General features: G+C 39.1%; 1 protein-coding gene across 7 annotated transcripts in view; it reads left to right on the forward strand.

Moving 5' to 3' along the window:
* Positions 1–18877, forward strand: part of SYT1 (synaptotagmin 1) — a 704251-nt gene that overhangs the window by 440443 nt on the left and 244931 nt on the right. For 5 of the 7 annotated variants that reach the window (XM_019514775.1, XM_019514779.1, XM_019514780.1 and 2 more), the window contains one exon: positions 9173–9361. In XM_019514775.1, the coding sequence (XP_019370320.1) occupies positions 9173–9361 (189 nt within the window). The remainder of the gene's footprint in view (positions 1–9172; positions 9362–18877) is intronic. The other 2 variants (XM_019514778.1, XM_019514781.1) reach the window with 1 other exon arrangement.

Raw genomic sequence — 18877 nt, forward strand, 5'->3', positions numbered from 1 at the left:
AATTATTTCACGACCTAGTTCCTAAAGTTTGGCTAAACTGTGAGGTAGCACTAAATTGTGCTTCTTGGTTCCCTTTTTTTGGTACTTCAGGCTATGCATCATACCTCATACCCATAATTTAATTTTACTAATACTGTACCATGGTTAGTGAGAAAATTGGGACAAGTAAAAAAATGTCAATAAGCAGAATATTCAAAGGGGAAAAAGTAAACTCAGAACTGTAACCAACAGATACCAAAACAAGCACGTTAATAGTTTTTCTCTGTCATTAATTTTACAATTTGTGTTGTATCATTCCTATAAATTTTACCACTTCATAGCTAATCTCTGCAGCATATTACTAGTTTCTAGGCTTTATTAAATACATTGATTTGACACTAGCCAAATACGTGAATATAAATTGATTTTATGCAATACATACAACAAGGATTTATTGATATATAAAGGGTTTCATTATTTATAGAATTACACCAAAATTATTTTGAAACAACAAGAATTCTCTCTGGACTGTATTAAAAATGTCATGCCTAAATGCAGTTGAACATTAATTTTTAGATGAGTTCTTTTGTCTTATGCTGCACTATAAATGAAGTCTATTGGAAATAAATATCTGGGGAGTACAAATGCAGTTTAAAGCTTCAGGATACAAGATGCAAGTGTGAAAGATGACAGAACAATCATGTGGGAGGAAATTACTGCAACTTCTTTCTCTCCTTTATTCCTATTTGTAACTCTGGTTAAGAGCAAGGATCTAAGTCATTTTACCGTGGCATTGGCTATTAATAGCAGAAGATGGTGGGGTTAAATTATATGCATCAAGCTATTTTGGTAGGCTTGGCAATATTATCACTGCTGATACATGACAACAGTGTCAATATTTAGAGACACAACCTTGTCTCTTTAATAAGAAGAAAGAGATGATTGATAAGAATATCTGTAATGAAGGTATGCCTCAGTGCACAGCCCAGGTAATGGGCCTTTGTTTGGGGATCTTTGCAGCAGATTTGAGTATGATGGTATCTTTCCTTCACTCCGTACCTCTGTTTGAGATTGTTATATTTGTCTTACAGCTATCTGTCTCCAATAGCTGTCACATCCCCTTTTTTGTATAAAGAAGAGACTGTTGCAAGTTTAATCAAGTAATTAGAGCTGATATTCCTAAAATCCCACTCTGTCTTGGCCTAACTCTGTTTTCACTGAAATGAATGGGAGTCTGATTGGTAACTACAGTAGAAGCAGAGTTAGTCAGTTGTGAGCAGCACTTACGAATATCCTGTCCTGGTCACCTTAGTGCTGTGAACTGTGCCTACAGTGAACTGCACATGAACTGTTCAGCTGATACAGCTGGTCAGATTGAGGGCCTTTTGAAAGTCTTGCCCAAACCTTCTCTAGCACAGATATTATACTGTGAAACATTTCATGGCTACCTGGGTTGGTAAATGAATAGGTTCCCTTTTGTTAATTCAAAGATCAGGACATTTAAAGAGGAAACATAGAGTATGTCGTTCAGTGAGTATGTACCATTCCCAGTAGATATCCCGTTATCTTTTCCAAGTTTTCTATGATACTAAAATACTGCCCAGTGACAGTGTCTTCCATACTCTTATGTTCATTTCAAAGACCATGCCAGGAATAGAAATTGTTGTATTACAAGGATTGTGTCAGTTAAATATACATTAATTATTCAATAGAGCTGTTGCATATTATGTATTAAATCACCAAGGCTGTGTATAGACAGTCAAAAAGTCCAAGGTTGAATCAATTCAATCTTCACAGGTTAGTCTGAGCTGCATAGATTGAAACAATAAGCAAGTGAACAGGCTTTTGACTTGATTCTGGAAATGCAGCCACGTGCCTGTAGTAACCCAGGCCAGAAGCTAAGGGTCAATGGAGAATCCCTCCCTGCTCTGCTGGAACAGACAGCTTGGGCCAAAGCTAACCTGCCAACTCTGTGATTGGGGGTTTTGTAGGGAAAGTACAAAGCATCCTGGGATACTGGGACACTGTGAGTTAACTTGAATCTGGAAAGGATCTGGGACAGAAGTTCAATAAACTGATTTAACCTAAATCAGTTAAGTCTGGTACTACATCCATCCAGGTTTATCTTAAACTGGTTTCAGACATTTTGAAAGCAGTTTGTGCACACTGAACTTCTGTTGTGTTACAGCTTTGAACCAGTTTCCAATCACTTATACCGATTTATGTGTAATTTCTGTCCTTAAATGTTCAGATGTAGCTTAAAAAGAGTACATAGTTTGGATGATTTTCTGAACTTTATTCAATTTATAGATCTTCAGGCTGCAAAAACTGGGCTGGAAATCCTGCAATTTAGAGTTTTTTTCAGGGTGATGATTCTGTTTATACTTATTGCTGCTTGCTCTGAAAATTCAAGAGGGGACCAAACTCTGTTCACCTAAATTTATGTGGGAACATTGATGCGGAATCATAGGTAAGATCTGCTCTCTAGTAATGTTTCAGAATAAGAATAGATGTTTCTGTATTCTATATGCAACTTATGACTTAGTATAAATACTGTGTCAGTCTAGAAGCACCAGGTACTTTGGAAGAGGGTTCACAATCTTTTTGAACCAGGATGTGATATTTACATGTATCATCTGCCAACCCAGGGAAACATAGCAGTCCTAGTGTTTTGGAGTGTCAACAAGACTTAGTAGTGCCAACTGCTTTCTGAGAGGCTTTCTAGTTTTGTGTCTTGACTGACGAGGGAGCAATGACAGTTTTAATGTAGTACTACAGCTCTATGGAAGTGTTTTGAGTACCAACATAGTAACTTTGTAGCTTAGAGTTGTTCCCTGTGCTAGCAGCAGCTGATCACTTGATGAGTTTATGCAGTTGAAAGGCTAGGCTCAATTCTCAGCTTGATATTTCCCCAACTATTGGACTCAATTAAGTTCTCAATAAGGTATGACTGATAAACATCAGAAAAAAACAATAATTTAAAGAGCAGCTGGAAAAGGTCTCATCTTAATGAAAAGGTATAGAGGCATGTAATTCAAATATGCATTTCCTGAACACTGGGGGCAGCACAGAAACTTGAATTCCAGCACCAAGATTCTTTGTGTATGGCCTTTTTCACAATTTTTTTTTACTCTTTACCATACCTTCTTGAAAACATTACTGAATACAGATTGTATTTGAAGTCTTTTTAGTGGTCTTGAAAAAGTTGTTTTGATATGATATTTTTACCATGAACCTTCTATTCTTCCAAAAACAGTTACAAACCTGTCTTTGCAAAAAGCCAAGAAAAGCTCTTTTTTGACCTTGTCTTTTTAAATAAATGCCAGTGACTGAAGCTAGAAAGAGAACATTTCATTAATGGGGAGATGAATGAGTTAGAAATGTATTATTAACACCAGAATATTTAAGCCTGGGAAGAGATCACTTTTTGCTGATATCTTTAGACATACTGCTAATGTTCCCATTTTCTTAATGATAAATTTATTTCATTAGAAACATTCTAATTTAAATGGGTAAATTTTCAGTACCATATGAAACCTTTCCCAGTACCAGAACATGCTTACCATGGTCATACTGTCACTAAGGGTAAATAATTTTGTGTGTCTCTTGGTATAGTATGGATAAAGCCACTGAAGAAATTTTTATTTACCAAATTCTTAGTTTTAGCTTAAGGTTTTGGTTTGTTCATAGAACATGTTCTGTAACTTTGTTCCAAGCTGAATCTAATTACTGTGCTGAACATGTTTGAGGTACTTAATGGATCAGCTGTAGCACAAGTACCATTTATAATCTAGAAGCAAACACTCAACATTTCATTATATTGAAGTATCAAAGGGTTTTTTATTGTAGTTTTAGTATAGTTATTGAAGAAATATCCATAGTTATTTCTCAGGTGGGTTTTAACTGCCCACAGAAAAAAACATTGGCCTAAAATTGCTATAAAAGTATTGGCAGGGCGGGGGGGAGGCATTCCAGTCTATTTGTAGGAGAGCAATAAATAAATAATGCTGATACTTCATAGTTTGTTCTCCTTACTCTCTTATATCAGTACTACTTTTTGATGACACTGGACATGTTTACGCATGCATTAATGTGCATTAGGCTGTGCTAATATGCAGCAGTGTATTTGCGTGCTTTTTTAGTGATGCTTAATGCACAGTGGACTATTTTACTGCTCATTTGCATTATGTCACAATTTTATGCCATGCTTTAATGCGCAGTAAAATAGTTTACTACACATTAAACAGCACGTGTAGATGCATGTGGTGAATACATAAGTTAGTCCATATTGCGGTGTTTTGAAATGGCCAGAAATCTCAAGCTTCAGTAATACTGACCATATTTAATAAGTGGCAGGTTGCATACACATTCCAATAATCCAGGAGAATTCTCCCAGGTTTGTTCTTCTGGTAGAAAAACTTACCCACAGCCACAGGTACAGCCATTTGAACATTGAAGCCCTGAAGAGAAAAGAGGTTGCAGTGCTAACACTGTGCAGCCAAGGGAGGGGTGGGGGCTATGTACACATTTCAGCATGCTCTGAAGACTCCTTTAGTCTGCCTGGTGACAAATGGGAGCAGTGCATAGGGCTACCCAGACTAGCTGGGCCAGACTGCCCATAGTCAGCCTGTGTTTCCCTGAAGCACAATGTAGGGATTGTGAAAGCATCATGTTCTTCTCCCTGCTGGAGCAGCAGAGTCTAGCGAGTGACACACTGTTTCTCTGGGAGATGGGAGGGATGCTGAAGGACCATTTTTCTCTTATGAGAGAAGCCACAGCATATATAGACATGTTTCTCCCAGGAGAAACTTTTTGGAGTGATTTAACCCTGGTTGTTCCCAGATTATTTTTCTCCCAGAATATCTATATTTTCCTTGGGAGAAAAAGCATGAACATCTGTACACTCTCAGTTTCTCCTGAGTATGAACTCTTCCAGGAGAAACTGAATGTCTGTACAAGCCCTTAAAGTCTCTCAATAAGGTACAGCCATGTGGTCAAGCTGCTCCATCAGACATTTACCATGTCTGCTATCTGAGGTCAGGCTCAAATCAAAATTGTAGTAGGCATGGTCTCCTGAAAACCTAAAGTATTAGTGTCAATTTGTTGTTAGCAGGACTCTACTTTTGTTTTCAGTAGGACAACACTCCACTCGGTGCTCCACTTTTGTTCTCATACTGAAACTTGAAACTGGCATGTTCTTGGGGTTCGTTGTGAGCATCTCTCACATCTCTAATTAAGGGTTCTGGAAAGGACAGTATAGGTTTTGTCTAATTATCAGGAGTGCCTTTACAAGTGGTTTAAATTTCTCTTCAAGAACAACTTACAACAGTCTAAAAGGATTCTAATAGGCTTGGCTGCCTCATGGCTGACTACCAACTCTTGCTTAGGTGTTCAAGGTTATATATAAAAGAAGGAGCCGCCTTTTCATTTGTCCCATCTTCTCTTATTCTCCAGAAGCTTCTCTATGAGTTAAATCTATTCTGTCTATAGATGGCTTCCCCATTTTCATTCCACCTCAAAGTTTTCCAAAGCTCCAAGCATTAAGATTGGTGCTAGCACATTGATGCCTGGAGCACAGAGGGAGCTGGATAGAGGCAGGTGGCCATATAAAAAAAACTGTTCCTTCTATCAAATCCCCAAGATCTTCTGGTCTGTGTGTTCTGGAGACTGTTCAAATACTAAAATGTTAACAGTGTCATACCTGCTCTAAAAAGGCACGACTCTGTCTTTTTCCCAGAGGGCACTTAGGAAGAACCTGAGTTGACAGTAATGGAATCCATTCGCTACAGGAATCATTCCAGCAGAGTGGGGGAGGGAGACCTAAACTTCAGCTTCCTCAGTAATTTAGATGATGATTTATCCCAGAATTATTTTCCCAAACTGGCAAATTGCTGTATAGAACTATTGCTTTCTGTGCTGTTGTTTTGCATTTAGGTTTTAAATATTAGTAAATGCAGCATTAATATGTGGGCTGTGCTATATAGAAGGAATAGGTATGCTAAGAATTATTCTTTATTGAGTTTTTCACAAAATCGCACACTTTTGATAATCACTTGGCAAGTATATATGTCATTGTATAATTAAGGTTTATATATAAATCTTAATTAAATTCCCTGACTTTTTATTCCTTTCCAATCTAGATGTAGGTTTTATTTTGTGTTTGTATTCAAGGATGTCACTTCATAAACAGAGATATTATTTTAGTAGTCACCTTCCCAAAATACATTATAATACTAAAGCTACCTTTATTTTGTTAAATAAACTATCTTAAATTAAATTATCAGATACTTCACAGTCTAAATACTTCTGCCATATTCATATCATTATGGTGGGATACTGCAGTATTATGATAACAAAAGCCGTGTGTGTGGTGGGGGGTAGTGTTCAGAAGCTTGGTGTTTATTGCTGAGAGGTTTCTGTGGAATAAGAGAGTGGGTAGATTTTTCTTTTTCTTTCACACATTTAAAAATATCAGAACAGTGTCTTTGGCACATAAAGGCTGAATACTCTCTTGCAAAGTCTCAGAGCATTTGTGTATGCCTCATTAGATTCAGATGACCTCGAACAGCACTAGAAGACTACAGAGGTTTGTTCCCGGAGATTAGAGGAATCTGCTTGTTTCATTATTTTTCCCTTCTTTAAAAAAATGTAAGATTTCAAGTTTGCTTTCCCAATACATTTTCAGAATGCAATTGCAAAATTGGAAGCAAATAAATGACAACATTTGCCTTAATATTTAATTAGCTGATAGTCAGTGCTGCAAACTGTGTCTTCCATTACAAAACAAAGTAGTGAACTGCCAGGCCTGAAATAATGAAGCAATATATTACAATTAAGCAATGTAATTTTTATTTAATTAAGATCTATCTTATGGCTCTGTTTCTGATTTAACTGATGTTCATTGACAGAATACTATATAATATACAATAACACTAAAATTTACAGCTAATGCTTCTTAATATTTTGTTTCATAGTATTTGGCCTTCCTCATAATACATGGAAATAGGTCCTACTAATCTGCATTAACTGACATATTAGTGAGCAGTGTCCAAGTTCTGCAAAGCATATTTTGTCTAATGAGATTTTGGGATACTGGTAAGACCTTTACAGAAGTAGGAACTAATACAGAGCCCACTGAAATCAACAGGAATCTTTCCATGGACTTCAGCGGGCTTTGGATATTGATCTGCCATTGCACCATTGCAGGCAGTAAGTAAATGCAATTATTTACAAATAGCATGAGCAAATGAAATCCTAGGTGGAGTTATGTCATATATGCCTTCTGTGTCACCATCACCATCATTTTATATTAGGCTTGAGGCTACACAGGGCAGTGACAAAAGGGCAAAAACAAAATACAGAAGCAAGGAGCAGGACAGAACCCAGGTCTACATAGCCATGTTTCAGGAAGATTGCTACTGCATCACCCCAATATGGGTTCCACAGAGTGAGGCAAGCATCATTAGGCCTTGTTTTCAACCTTTAAATAGAATGGAGGTGCTAAATTACAGTCTCAGTTCTGGGAGATGTTTACGCTTACATATGAGTAGTCTTGGTGATTTCAGTGGCATCTCTCTCACTCCCACTGCACTGTTGCACTGTATGGTGCCCCCATCATGCTGCTACACTGCACCAGACCACCTGCACTGTGTGGGGTCCCTGAGTCCCCCTATCTCCCCAACTCCACACCTTGTTTGTGGGCTCCCTGAGCCCTGCAGGCCATGCCTTCCTCCCCCAGGGCAAAAGCAGGAAGCAGAAGCAAGAGAAGGGAGGGGGAGCCCAGAGACTCCAGTGGCAGCAACAGGAGAGCAATGTGGGGAAGGGCACCTGGACTGGGAACTGGGGGACTCCCTTGGGACCCAGATGTAGCTCTGGGCCTCCAGCTGGTTTAAAGAAATAGAAAGCCAGTCCTTATCACCTTAGTGACTTGAAGAGACTCGTTCATCTCTGTGGGAAGGCTTACACAAAGTAAGAAAGATTGGCTCTTGATTAATGAATTTTCGGTATACTCCAAAGCCGGTTGCCCCTGTTATTTTGATGTGACTAATTTTCTTCATTTGATAGTTGTTTAAATTTCTTTGCGGAAGGCTGAAGGCCAAGTTACTTCTGGGACTGTGAGAGCAATTGTACACTCAGAGCAATAATGAATGATTGTTATCTCTCAAATCCCTTTTCCCTCTGGTTTTCTGAAATAAAAAATGAAGAATGATTATTCAAATCAAAGATATTTAGGCCACAGTAGAGCATCAGAACAGTGTGTTCAAAACCAACTCAAACATTTCAACCAACCCTCAGGTGGCACTGAAATTGCACTATATGAGTCTCCCTTCCTCCTCACCCATCATCCCCCACCATCCCCAAACCTTCTCTGTATACTGTAACTCACAAAAATGGTATTGCAAAATGCCCATAAAGCAACCATTAAATTTAAAAGTATGTTAAGGTAGGGGTATATTTCTGTTAATATCGTGGGTGCTTCAATCTGGCTGCAGTTAACTACCCCACAGATGTGGTAACTTCATTAATACACCAATGAGACAAGTGAATAATTTAACAGAATATTGTCTGTAGCAAATGTCACAGGAAATGACTGGAAGGAAAATTGCCTTCAATAAATGAGGATCAAGAATGGATACAAACCAATTTCTGTTTAATGTACAGTTCTGTTCAAATGGGGAACAACAATAGGTTATTGTTTTTGCTGGAATGATTGGAGTTTTTTTTATTATATTCTTCTCACACCCTCATTTATTTTATCTAAATACATTATCTATGACCTCTCTTTCTCCCCCAACATGGACATACAAATAACTGGGTAAATAGAGTATGGTGTTTGTACAGATGGGACTGTTATTACCTAGTTTACTTACACTTTCAAACTTGAAGGGCAAAAGCTAAAACTATGTGATGGATTTATAGTCATTTTGAGTCATCTAGCAAATTCAACAGTCCTAAACTTGGAAGTACTGGAGAAAAATCCTAAGCAATAAAATAACTACAGCTGAAATTAACTCTGGAAATGACTTTTCCCTCTGGCCTAATAAATATTGAATGAACCAACATGCAGCAATATGCTAATGACGTGATATTTACCCAGTAAGCAGATACATCAGTTGATGCACTGCCTTTCTAGTATGTTGTTGATCCACTTTAACCATTTAAATATTTTCTTTTGTCACTGTTTTCCCAAAAGCAGTTTCCCTGGGGACTAAAATGGTGAGCGAAAGTCATCATGAGGCCCTGGCAGCACCGCCAGCCACCACCATCGCAACTCCACTTCCAAATAATGGCACTGAACCAGCCAGTCCTGGAGGTACGGGTGGAAAAGAAGATACATTTTCGAATTTAAAGAAGTTTATGAATGAACTCAACAAAATTCCACGTAAGTAAAATACCTTTGGCTTGAAATCCCAGTGGTAGAAAGCTACTGCCAACATACTGGCTATGGTATAGAATATATTTCTGCAGTTTATCTAAGTAGCAAACTGATATCAAGCTAATATGTTAGGATTGCTGTCACATGATTCATTTTCTTTTCAGTTTCTAAAGCTATTTTTAGGCAGGTATATAATCCTAATAATTTCTATTCTTTAACTCCATGTGGTACAACCTAACAAAGCTCAGAAGGGGAAAAACTAGAAATGTTAATTCCATTTTGGCTGTGGATAGATGTAGTAATAAACCCTTTAAAGTTAGGGGTGGAAGATTTTAGCTTTGTAATACACATCAATAAACCATGGCAACTAATCCTTCTGTCCATTCTATACCTTTGTAAGCAGAGCTAAAACACTGTGACTTGAAATCTGAATGTAACAGGTATAACATTATATTAGTTTAATTACACTTACTCTAGAATAAGAACAGCCAGACAAAATGGTTCCAGGTTCCAACATGACCTGCTATAACTGGTATAATTTAAAACCAATATACTTGTTTATGTGTCCACACCCTTTTTAAAATAATTGCCATCAGATTAATTGTCGCTGGGGTGACGGTGACAAATACTGAAGGGATTTGAATCTAGTCTCCATTTGCTACAGAAACTGTGGTTCTGTTCTTTACAGATTCTTGTTGCTGGTCAAAAAGGTCAACAATGCAAAGGTAAATACGAACATAGAACCAGACTGCCCTCTTCCTCCTGAGCCTTTGACTCCAGTCCCTTGCACTGGCCCTTTTCAAAATGTCTATAAAGACATCTACTGTAATCCTTTTCATACACCACAGCTAGAAGGCAGCTATTAATAAAGCCCTAGAGTGTGCCACACACACAGAGTAGGAGAGACTGTTCCTGCACTGCCAGGAAATTAATTAGGTTAAATTGTGCTCAGAAAACCCTAAAATAAGTCCCACATTACAGAGGAAGGCAAAAAAAAAAAGAACCCCAAAACCCTTACCCAACTGCCTGGGGGGAACGGTCCTTCCTGATCCCAAATCTTAATATTCATTTAATCCAAAGTAATTCATAATTTATAAGGATTGGTAGGCACGCTAGTGCAGCCCAGTCAAACTTCCACCCCTAGCAGTGGTCAGGATCTTCAAAGGAAGATCAAAAAAATCCAGAGATCAGTAACATATTCATAAAGAAAAGTTCTCCTTGGTCCCTACAGGTGACTGGCAGAAGCCTTGAAGCAGAGATTTCCAGACACCCCCCATACAAAGATTGTTTTCTTTTTCAACCCCTTCATAGAATTACTAAATGCTTGAATACACATATAATACATTGATATTTCTGCATCAGAATGTCCCTATCCTATCCAACTATGCTTTTCATAAACTAATGAAGCTTCATCTTGAAGCTGTTGCCTCCACAAATTTTTTCTTTATTGGAATCATGGGATAATGACAGGATTAGGACCTAAACTCAGGTCCCAGGAATAAGAGCAGTTTCTTACCAGCACTATTTTGCATCAAACATTTAGTATAAACATGCTTGCATCGGTTTACCTAAGGGGAGAATTTATCTGAGGTCTTTCAAAGTGGTGAAAAAATGCTGAGAACTTTAGAGCTCTGAGAGATTTTAAAATGTAGATAAAGTTGGAGTTGGTCTTCTATAGTGATAGTCACTCTGGGTAAGTACATTTAGTGAGATTAGGGGGAGGTTAGATCAAGTTAAAAATGGCCACTTAATGTAAAGTAAATCATGATAGGGGCTAGTGGGGGCTTGGAGAGGTCAGAGAGGCAAGTGGGATCTGCGGAAGACACACTGACAGGACCAGGGGGCAAGTGGGGTCTGCAGGAGGTAAATGGTTTCTGCAGGGGAGGGTTAGAGGGGAAGGGTCAGGAAGGTTACTGGGGTCCACAGGTTGGAGGGTGGGGATTGGGAGGGTTTTGCAGTATTGGGGGGGCACAAGCAGGGTCTGCAGGGGGCTTGGAGGGATCAGAGGGGCTAGGCCCCCAAACTCCCACCCCAATGAACACCCCCCCTTCACCATCCTCCACACTTCTCCCCCCACCCCATTTTAATTCAGTCAGCTCCTGGCACTGGGAGTGCTTATGGGATAGGGGGGGTTGTGGGGTCGAGGGAGTTCCATCTTGGGGAGGGGCAAGTGGTGGATGACTAACAATAGCCTGGTGTTGTTGAGTGGTAGGAAAAGTGCAGCCCCAGGACTGGGGCCAGTGTTTGAGCTTTTCCAGCCCAGGCCTACACTGGGAACTGTACAGAGGTTCAGATAAATGGGTCTTGCTGGGCCCAATCTAAGTTAGACTGCCTTGGAGGTACAGTTAACTTAGATTTGACCACTCTAACCTTCCTGAACTTCTGTATAGTTCCCTAGTCCATTTGTATCCCTAGGAACCTAGGGTAGACTAGTCCAGTTCCCTAGTCCATTTAGATCCCTAGTTAAGTTAAATTGCTAAGTGTGTAAGGGTCCACAGCCAGGTGAACTAAATTATATCAGGTGACCATTTTTAACAAGATCTTACCTCCCCATAACCTCCCTGAATGTCTGTACTTAGCCTCTGATGTACCATCAGTCTTCTAGAAAAGCAGTGGTTTTCCTTGCAATAAAGCTTATACTTAGATCCACTAACATAGATTTCTGTTCCTGAGAAGACTTTTGTTAAAAAAGTCTGTGTAACTTCATGCATATACAGGAGTGTACACTAGAAAATACTGATGCAAACTTGAGGACTTAATTTATCAATACTTGAAAATGTTTAAAGTAGTTAAGTGTCATATGAGACCTGGGATACTACTATTATTTTAAGATTATAATATAAGGGACCATGCCTGTTCACTTCATTTTAGTGCTTTGCACATTCATGTTAAAAACAGTGAACTAAACTACTTTTAGAACTGTTTCTAAAGTGATATTACGTATGAACACATTCTTTCAGTATAAAAATTCAGATAGCATCAAAAAACATTATTTTGGCACTTTTTGTAAAATGCAAAGTAAAAATTATTTTTGTTTTCTTAATACAGGTTTTTAAATATGCATGGTCTAAAACATTTGCAAATTGGCAACCCAAGCAAACTTACAAAATATTTGGGCAAGGATTATATTTTACAAAGAGGTTTGGTGGGCCTACTTTGTTTTGTTTTGGAGTATTTTTGGTAAAGGTTATCACTTATGGAACAAAATAATGTAGGGTGACCAATAATGACAGGTAACAAATTAGAATATTAATCAATTTTTTGTCTCTGAAATCGATCTTGGCAATCTAGCAGATGCACTTTTTACAAAATTGATAGCAACCAGCTTTGGTCTGTCACTCGAAATTCCCACATGCAAGAATGGAGGTGTTATAATGGCAAGAAGTCTGCATGTCATTAGTTAGGTAATCTGCACAGTCCAGTATATACCATATTCAGATAGAATTTCCTGATAATATCACAGGAGGAAAAAACTACTAGGAGAAAAAAGACAAAAAAAGGTGGAGAAAAGTGTTCAGTACTGAAGTATTTTTATCTTTTAATGTATGGTGCATGGAGTTATTTAAATGAGGCAGACAAAAATCTGTATAGGATTTCCCTTTTATTTTTCAGCAGCAATTTTAACATGACTGGGGGCAGGAATGATTTGTACTATGTGAAATTTTGCAGGTAGAGATGAGTTTGTAATGCAGTGTTCTGTTCTTTGCAAATAATGTTGTGAATGGTTTTTTTTAATCATATAAAATCCTTCCTTAAGACATGGTTGAAGGGTTCAATAGCTATTTGCTGAAATCAGATAATGAACTATTGGCTAAAAAAAAACAAAATTAAAAAATCTTAAGCAGTTTGTCAATGAAAAGACTCATGTCACTTTAAGTATCTCATCATATCTTCTTTTTACTATCTTTGTTAAATTTTAAGGAAACTCTCTAAATAAGCTATGAATAAAAAGGACTATGAAAGATGCAATATAAAATATGAGCAACTCTGCCAAACCTCAATAGTATTTAGTTAAGCTGGCCATCTATATTCCTGCATACTGCTTGGAAACAATTAGATGAACAGTTTGATCATTTTCATCTTCTTACCTGTGCCTTGGATTACTCCCTTACCATGAAATCTGTTAATGAACGACAAAACACGCCACTGTCACTTTCAGAATTTTTATCAGATCGTTCTTTTTGAAGACAAACCACAGATGCTTTGAAAGTTAGGCTATCACTGTGGCTTCATGCTGCCTGCTGTAGTATACAGCTCTCTCACTCTATATCACAGCAACAGTGCTTAAGGTTTCCTATCACTAAATGTTCCCAATGGCCGAGTACAGACAGTTAAAAAGCCCAGGTTAATCTAAGCAGTGTAGACTGAACCAATTAAACAAGTTAACACATTCACGTTTGATTTCAGAAATGCAGCCACATGCCTGCAGAAATGTTGGCCAGATGCGGGGGGTGGGGGGGCGGGGAGGGAAGAGGGGTGGTGGCAATGCTAAAGCATGCCTCTCTGCACTGCTGGAGCAGACAGCTTGAGCCAAAGCTAGCTTGCCCACTCTGTGAGGAGCAGGGTTTGTGGAGGAGGTGCAAAGCATCCCAGGATGCTGGAGGACTGAAAGTTAACTTGAATCTGGAGGGGATCTGGGACAGAAGTTCAATAAACCAATTTAACCTAAATCAGTTCAGTCTGATACTAAATCTGTCCAGGTTTATCTTAAACTAGTTTCAGACATTTTGAAAGCAGTTTATATGCACTGAACTTCTGTGATGTTATAGATTTAAACCAGGTTCTGATCACTTATACTGGTTTATGTCTAATTTCTGTCCCTGGCCAGTATGTCCTTGGTTCCATGCAAAAGGGAAATTACGTTGTACTAAATATTTAAATATCCCCCATCACTTGAATCAATGTTTGGCATTTAGAATAATCTGAATGCTGAACAATCTGTAATGTATGTATCCTGTGAGGTGAGGAGTATTTTGGCTGCCATTTTATAGATGAGTTACCAAGGCACAATGAGGCCTAAAATTTACTTTGAGTCACTCAAGAAGTCCATAGGGCTTAACAAATCCCAATTTCATGCACTTACCATGGGACCAGCTTCCTCTCAGGCTATAGTAACTTCTCCAAAGATTTCCTCACTTCTCTTTAGAGGTGGGTTTCTTTCCTGCACATCTTGAGGCTGTGAGGGGGTGACCAGGCCATCTGATTTGTCCATGAAGTGTACAACCACTTCAAATTTTTGTCTCCTGCAAGTTTAGAAAGGAGAAACATAAGCTTTTGGGGATGTAGAAAGGCAGAAAGCTTGGTAACAGAGTGAATATAGGTATTAAACTGTTAAATAATGTTATGGACACTTGGAGCATTTTGTATCCCAAATTACTGTTTTCCCACTGCAAGAAAATAACTAGTACTATGTATGTGCAGTGAGTAGATTGGGAAGATTTACCATACTTATTTGCAATAAAACAGGTGCCTTATGTAAACTATAACTATACATGTTGCTTAAATCACCAGAATTGTTTCTAAATAGTCTATCTTTTGAAATCTCAGGAAATATAGAAACCTTTCTACCTTAGAAAAGATCACAGCTTTCAGGATGAGGACTTTTGTGCTACTGCAAAATTGTTGGCCAGCCCCTGCTATCTCTAAGATTAACATTCAGCAGAGTTTTTAACTTGGCAACAAAGTTTGTACACCTTGCCTACTAGAGCTAGTCGGGAATTTTCAGCTAAACGTTTTTTCATTTAAAAAATGTAGGTTTGGCTACATTGAATCTTTTCATGTTGATGTATCAATTTAGTGAAACTTTCCAAGGGAAATGTTTTATTGAGAGAGAGAGCTCATGCCCCAGTGGTTAGACTACTCACCTGGCATGTAACAGATCCATGTGCCTAAAATGGATTGGGCACTTGAACAGAAAAGTGCTATTTAGAAAACAAAAAAACTGTGCTGTTCAGAAAAGAGAAACTCCTCTGTTTTCTAGGTGAATGCCTAAATTACAGGACTAGGGCTACGTACAGAAGGTACACTTAATGTGCTTTAAGAATGTAGAAAGCACTTTATAGCTGTAACAGAACAGATGTTCACAGCAGATATAACATTTTTAAAATGGCGGATCCCACTCTAAGTTAACCCTGGATGGATGCATACTAACCTGAAGTGCTTTCTGTTAGAGCACTTTATTGAATATCAGTGCCAGACCCCGAGGGTTAATGTAGAGAGCGATTGCCGCCATTCCAAACAGCATCAGGCAGGGCTGCTCTAGCCTTCAGCGGAGCTGGTTTGCTCTGCCCGAGTGCCAGGCTGGCCTCACCCCCTTGGCTGTGACTGACCTGAGTCAGTGATAGCCTCTGATCCCAGCCACACATGCAGCCTGGCTGAGGGGGTTGAGGAAGTGAGGTCTATGTCCCCATAGCTACCCTGGCCCCATGGCACACCGCAGACCAGCCAGAGGGGTGCTATAAGGAAAGGAGTCCAGGGTCCTTGTCAGCAGTGGCTGAGTGAGAAGCAGAGAAGAGACCCCCCCACACACACACACATACACACACTCGCACCATTAGGGCCTCCCCACACCTTGCTAACTCGGGAATTGGGGGGGCCAGGTTGGATCCACATGGTATTTGTGAGTCTTGCATTCAGTCTAATGTGGGTTAAAAGGGAATGGAAACACAAACACACATGCATGTGTGTGCACGCGTGCACACACACACACACACACACATTTTTTTTTCCATTCCATTATGTAAATATATATTAAGGATGCCTATTTAGCATAACATAAATAACTGCAAATATCAACCCTTTCTTGACTACTCTACCAGTATCCCAACCCAAAATCTTACATTTCACCTTACACTTCAAAAACCTCTGAGGGGGTGATTTAATGTACATTTTCATAGATTTCGGGTTCTGTACACATGTTTCGGGGTGGGGGAAGGGATCAGCTCTCAGTAGCTACTCTAATTAAAACATCCACAGTGTCCTTTGTATTCAGCATCCTAACAGCATTTTAACTAAAGCTCGTTCAACGGTTCTAATCAGAACATGTTGGAGCATGTGTAAAGGCGTCCTTATCTTTTTTTTCCTGTGTTTTATGATGCCAAAACCCAATGCTGCCAAAAATCTAAGGAGTTTAAGACAAAAATATTTCCTAGGAAAGAGAGGGGGCAAGTACTTTACTCCTGACGTAAGTTTATGTAATACAAACTTTAAAAGCTTATAAATATTTCTAGCATATGCAGCCATAAGTGCTGGCCTTCCATTGCTCTCTCTCCTTAAAAAGCATTGTTCTATCCCTCACCTTGTGTATGGAGTATGTGTGCATCTGAGAACATGCAGAACATTCTGAGAGCTGTTGTCTCTTCATTTATGTTACTGGGGATAAAATGATTGGTGTCATTTTATTACAATGACTCATACAATTAAAGTGCAGAGATGTTATAAGGTTACTGAGGCATAACTGCAGAGATTTTTTTCCTTAGTTATGCAAAACCCTGCACTTTGGTTGTGAGTGCCTGATTTGCATAATCACAGTACAGTTGTTTCTCAATAACTCTTCTGTATGTAAATCTCCCAACCCTGATTGGCTGCTATAATCCTGTTCTGATATGTGTTCCATCTGCAGCAGTTTTGAGCGATTTTTATAGCAATAAAGGCAACATCTCAGCTTTTTGCTTCCCTCATTTTAAACAGAATAAATGCAATATTTTAAGAAGGGAGAAACACCAAAAAGCAGAGAAAATGGCACTGTCAAACTTCTGGATGGGAAATTGCTTTAAAAGCTTTTTAAGACCTTTTTGATCCACTTCTTTCCCATGTAAGTCCCTTCTTACAGATCAGCAAAGCTCTTGTCCATACAGTAAAATGATGCATTATACTTTGTTTACATTTATCGAAACCTACCCCATATCTCTAAAATGGTCATTATAACATAATGGGAAGAAAAAGCCTATTACTTTGGTTCTGGGGACAAGATCTTACAATGCTGAAGGATGGAGATCAAGGAGAAAAGTAAGATAAGACAGAGAAGAATGAGTCTTGGAAAAAGAGAAAGGGAAGTAAAAGGGTAAAAGAAAATGTAACCTTTTAAAAGGAAAAAAGAAAAGAAATGCTTTCAGAAACTTGATGGTACACTTGAGATTTTTCCTAGCACTTTTACCTTGTAGTTTGAATTTTTAATTAAAAAATTCAGGTTAATATAACCAGAAAACATTTATCTGTTCAGATGTTACTACAGTTGCCAGCATATTACCCTGCAAGTAACATATGAATAGCAATAAGTTAAGCCTTAGGAACAAAACCCCATCAGAGATCTTAATACAAAATCATAATCAGAAATCTGTGAACATTTTTTGTACATTTAATAACAAATGTGTGCCAACTTGTTCACTCAAATGCTGAAACATACTGATGAAACCTGGAACTCGTGATGGTCTCAGTGAGTGCCACAAGGTCTTTCTTGTGCTTTAGGCTGATTGTACATGAGAAGGTATGCCTTGAACCATGCCTCTGAGCCATACATTTTTTACCCTTTCATCAACCTTGTCTCTTGCTTCTGAGGGGCCAACAGACTGTTTATTTTCCTTGGGCAACAATTAACAAACCCCAAAGCAGAATAAGGGTAAGGAATATAAAAGAAAAAAAATTACTACAAATGTAAAGACCATGATGTAAAGCTAAACCAAACAGTAAGAATTATACATAGATGAATGCTGTTTAATGGCTTTGCTATGTAAAATATAGATACATATATATAGTTGAGTAAATTCAGCAAATAAAATAATCCTTAAGGCTAAATACAGACAGTCAAAAAGCCTGGGGCTGAATTGATTCAGTCTTTGCAGGTTAGTTTAAGAGGCACAGATTAAATTGAAACAGAAGTGAACAGACATTTTTCTTTGAGCCAGGAAATGCAGCCACGTGCCTGCGGTGGCTAAGGCCAGAAGCCGGGGTGTGCTAGAGAGTGGCTCTCTGGCTATGTGTTCACTTCCTCTTCCTGCTATCCCTGAGGTCTCTGGGATTTGCAGTGCAGAGCAAGACTCAGCAGGTTGCTCATCACATCCTCTTCCTGCTCCCAGGTGCCTCTGGGATTCAAAGTCCACAGTCAAAGCCAGCAGTAAGTTTGAGCAAGGGAAGGAGTCTGAGGCCTCCCTGGCCCCTGGCCCCTGGCCCCAGTCCCCAGCTGGGGTTTGCTTGGAGGGGCAATCCTCCCCCCAGACTGGGCTGCATCCCCAGCTGGGCTTGCTCCCCACCCCCTTTGTTAGACAGCCCTCACTACTCCAGCTCTCCATCTAGGGAGCAGAGGGGTGGGGCCAGCCCTGCTCTCTGGAGCAGACAGCCCAGCCCAGCCCAGGGCTGCAAAGCATGATGGGATGCTGGGGGACTGTGATTTAACTTGAACCAGGAAGGGGTCTGGGACAGAAGTTTCATAAGCCAGTTTGACCCAAACCATAGATTTCATCAATTTCATAGACATTAGGGCTGGAAGGGACCTCAGAAGATCATCGAGTCCAGCCCCCCGCCCAA

The sequence above is a fragment of the Gavialis gangeticus genome, unplaced genomic scaffold (assembly GCF_001723915.1).
Source record: "Gavialis gangeticus isolate Ggan-Ray unplaced genomic scaffold, GavGan_comp1, whole genome shotgun sequence".
NCBI lineage: Eukaryota > Metazoa > Chordata > Crocodylia > Gavialidae > Gavialis > Gavialis gangeticus.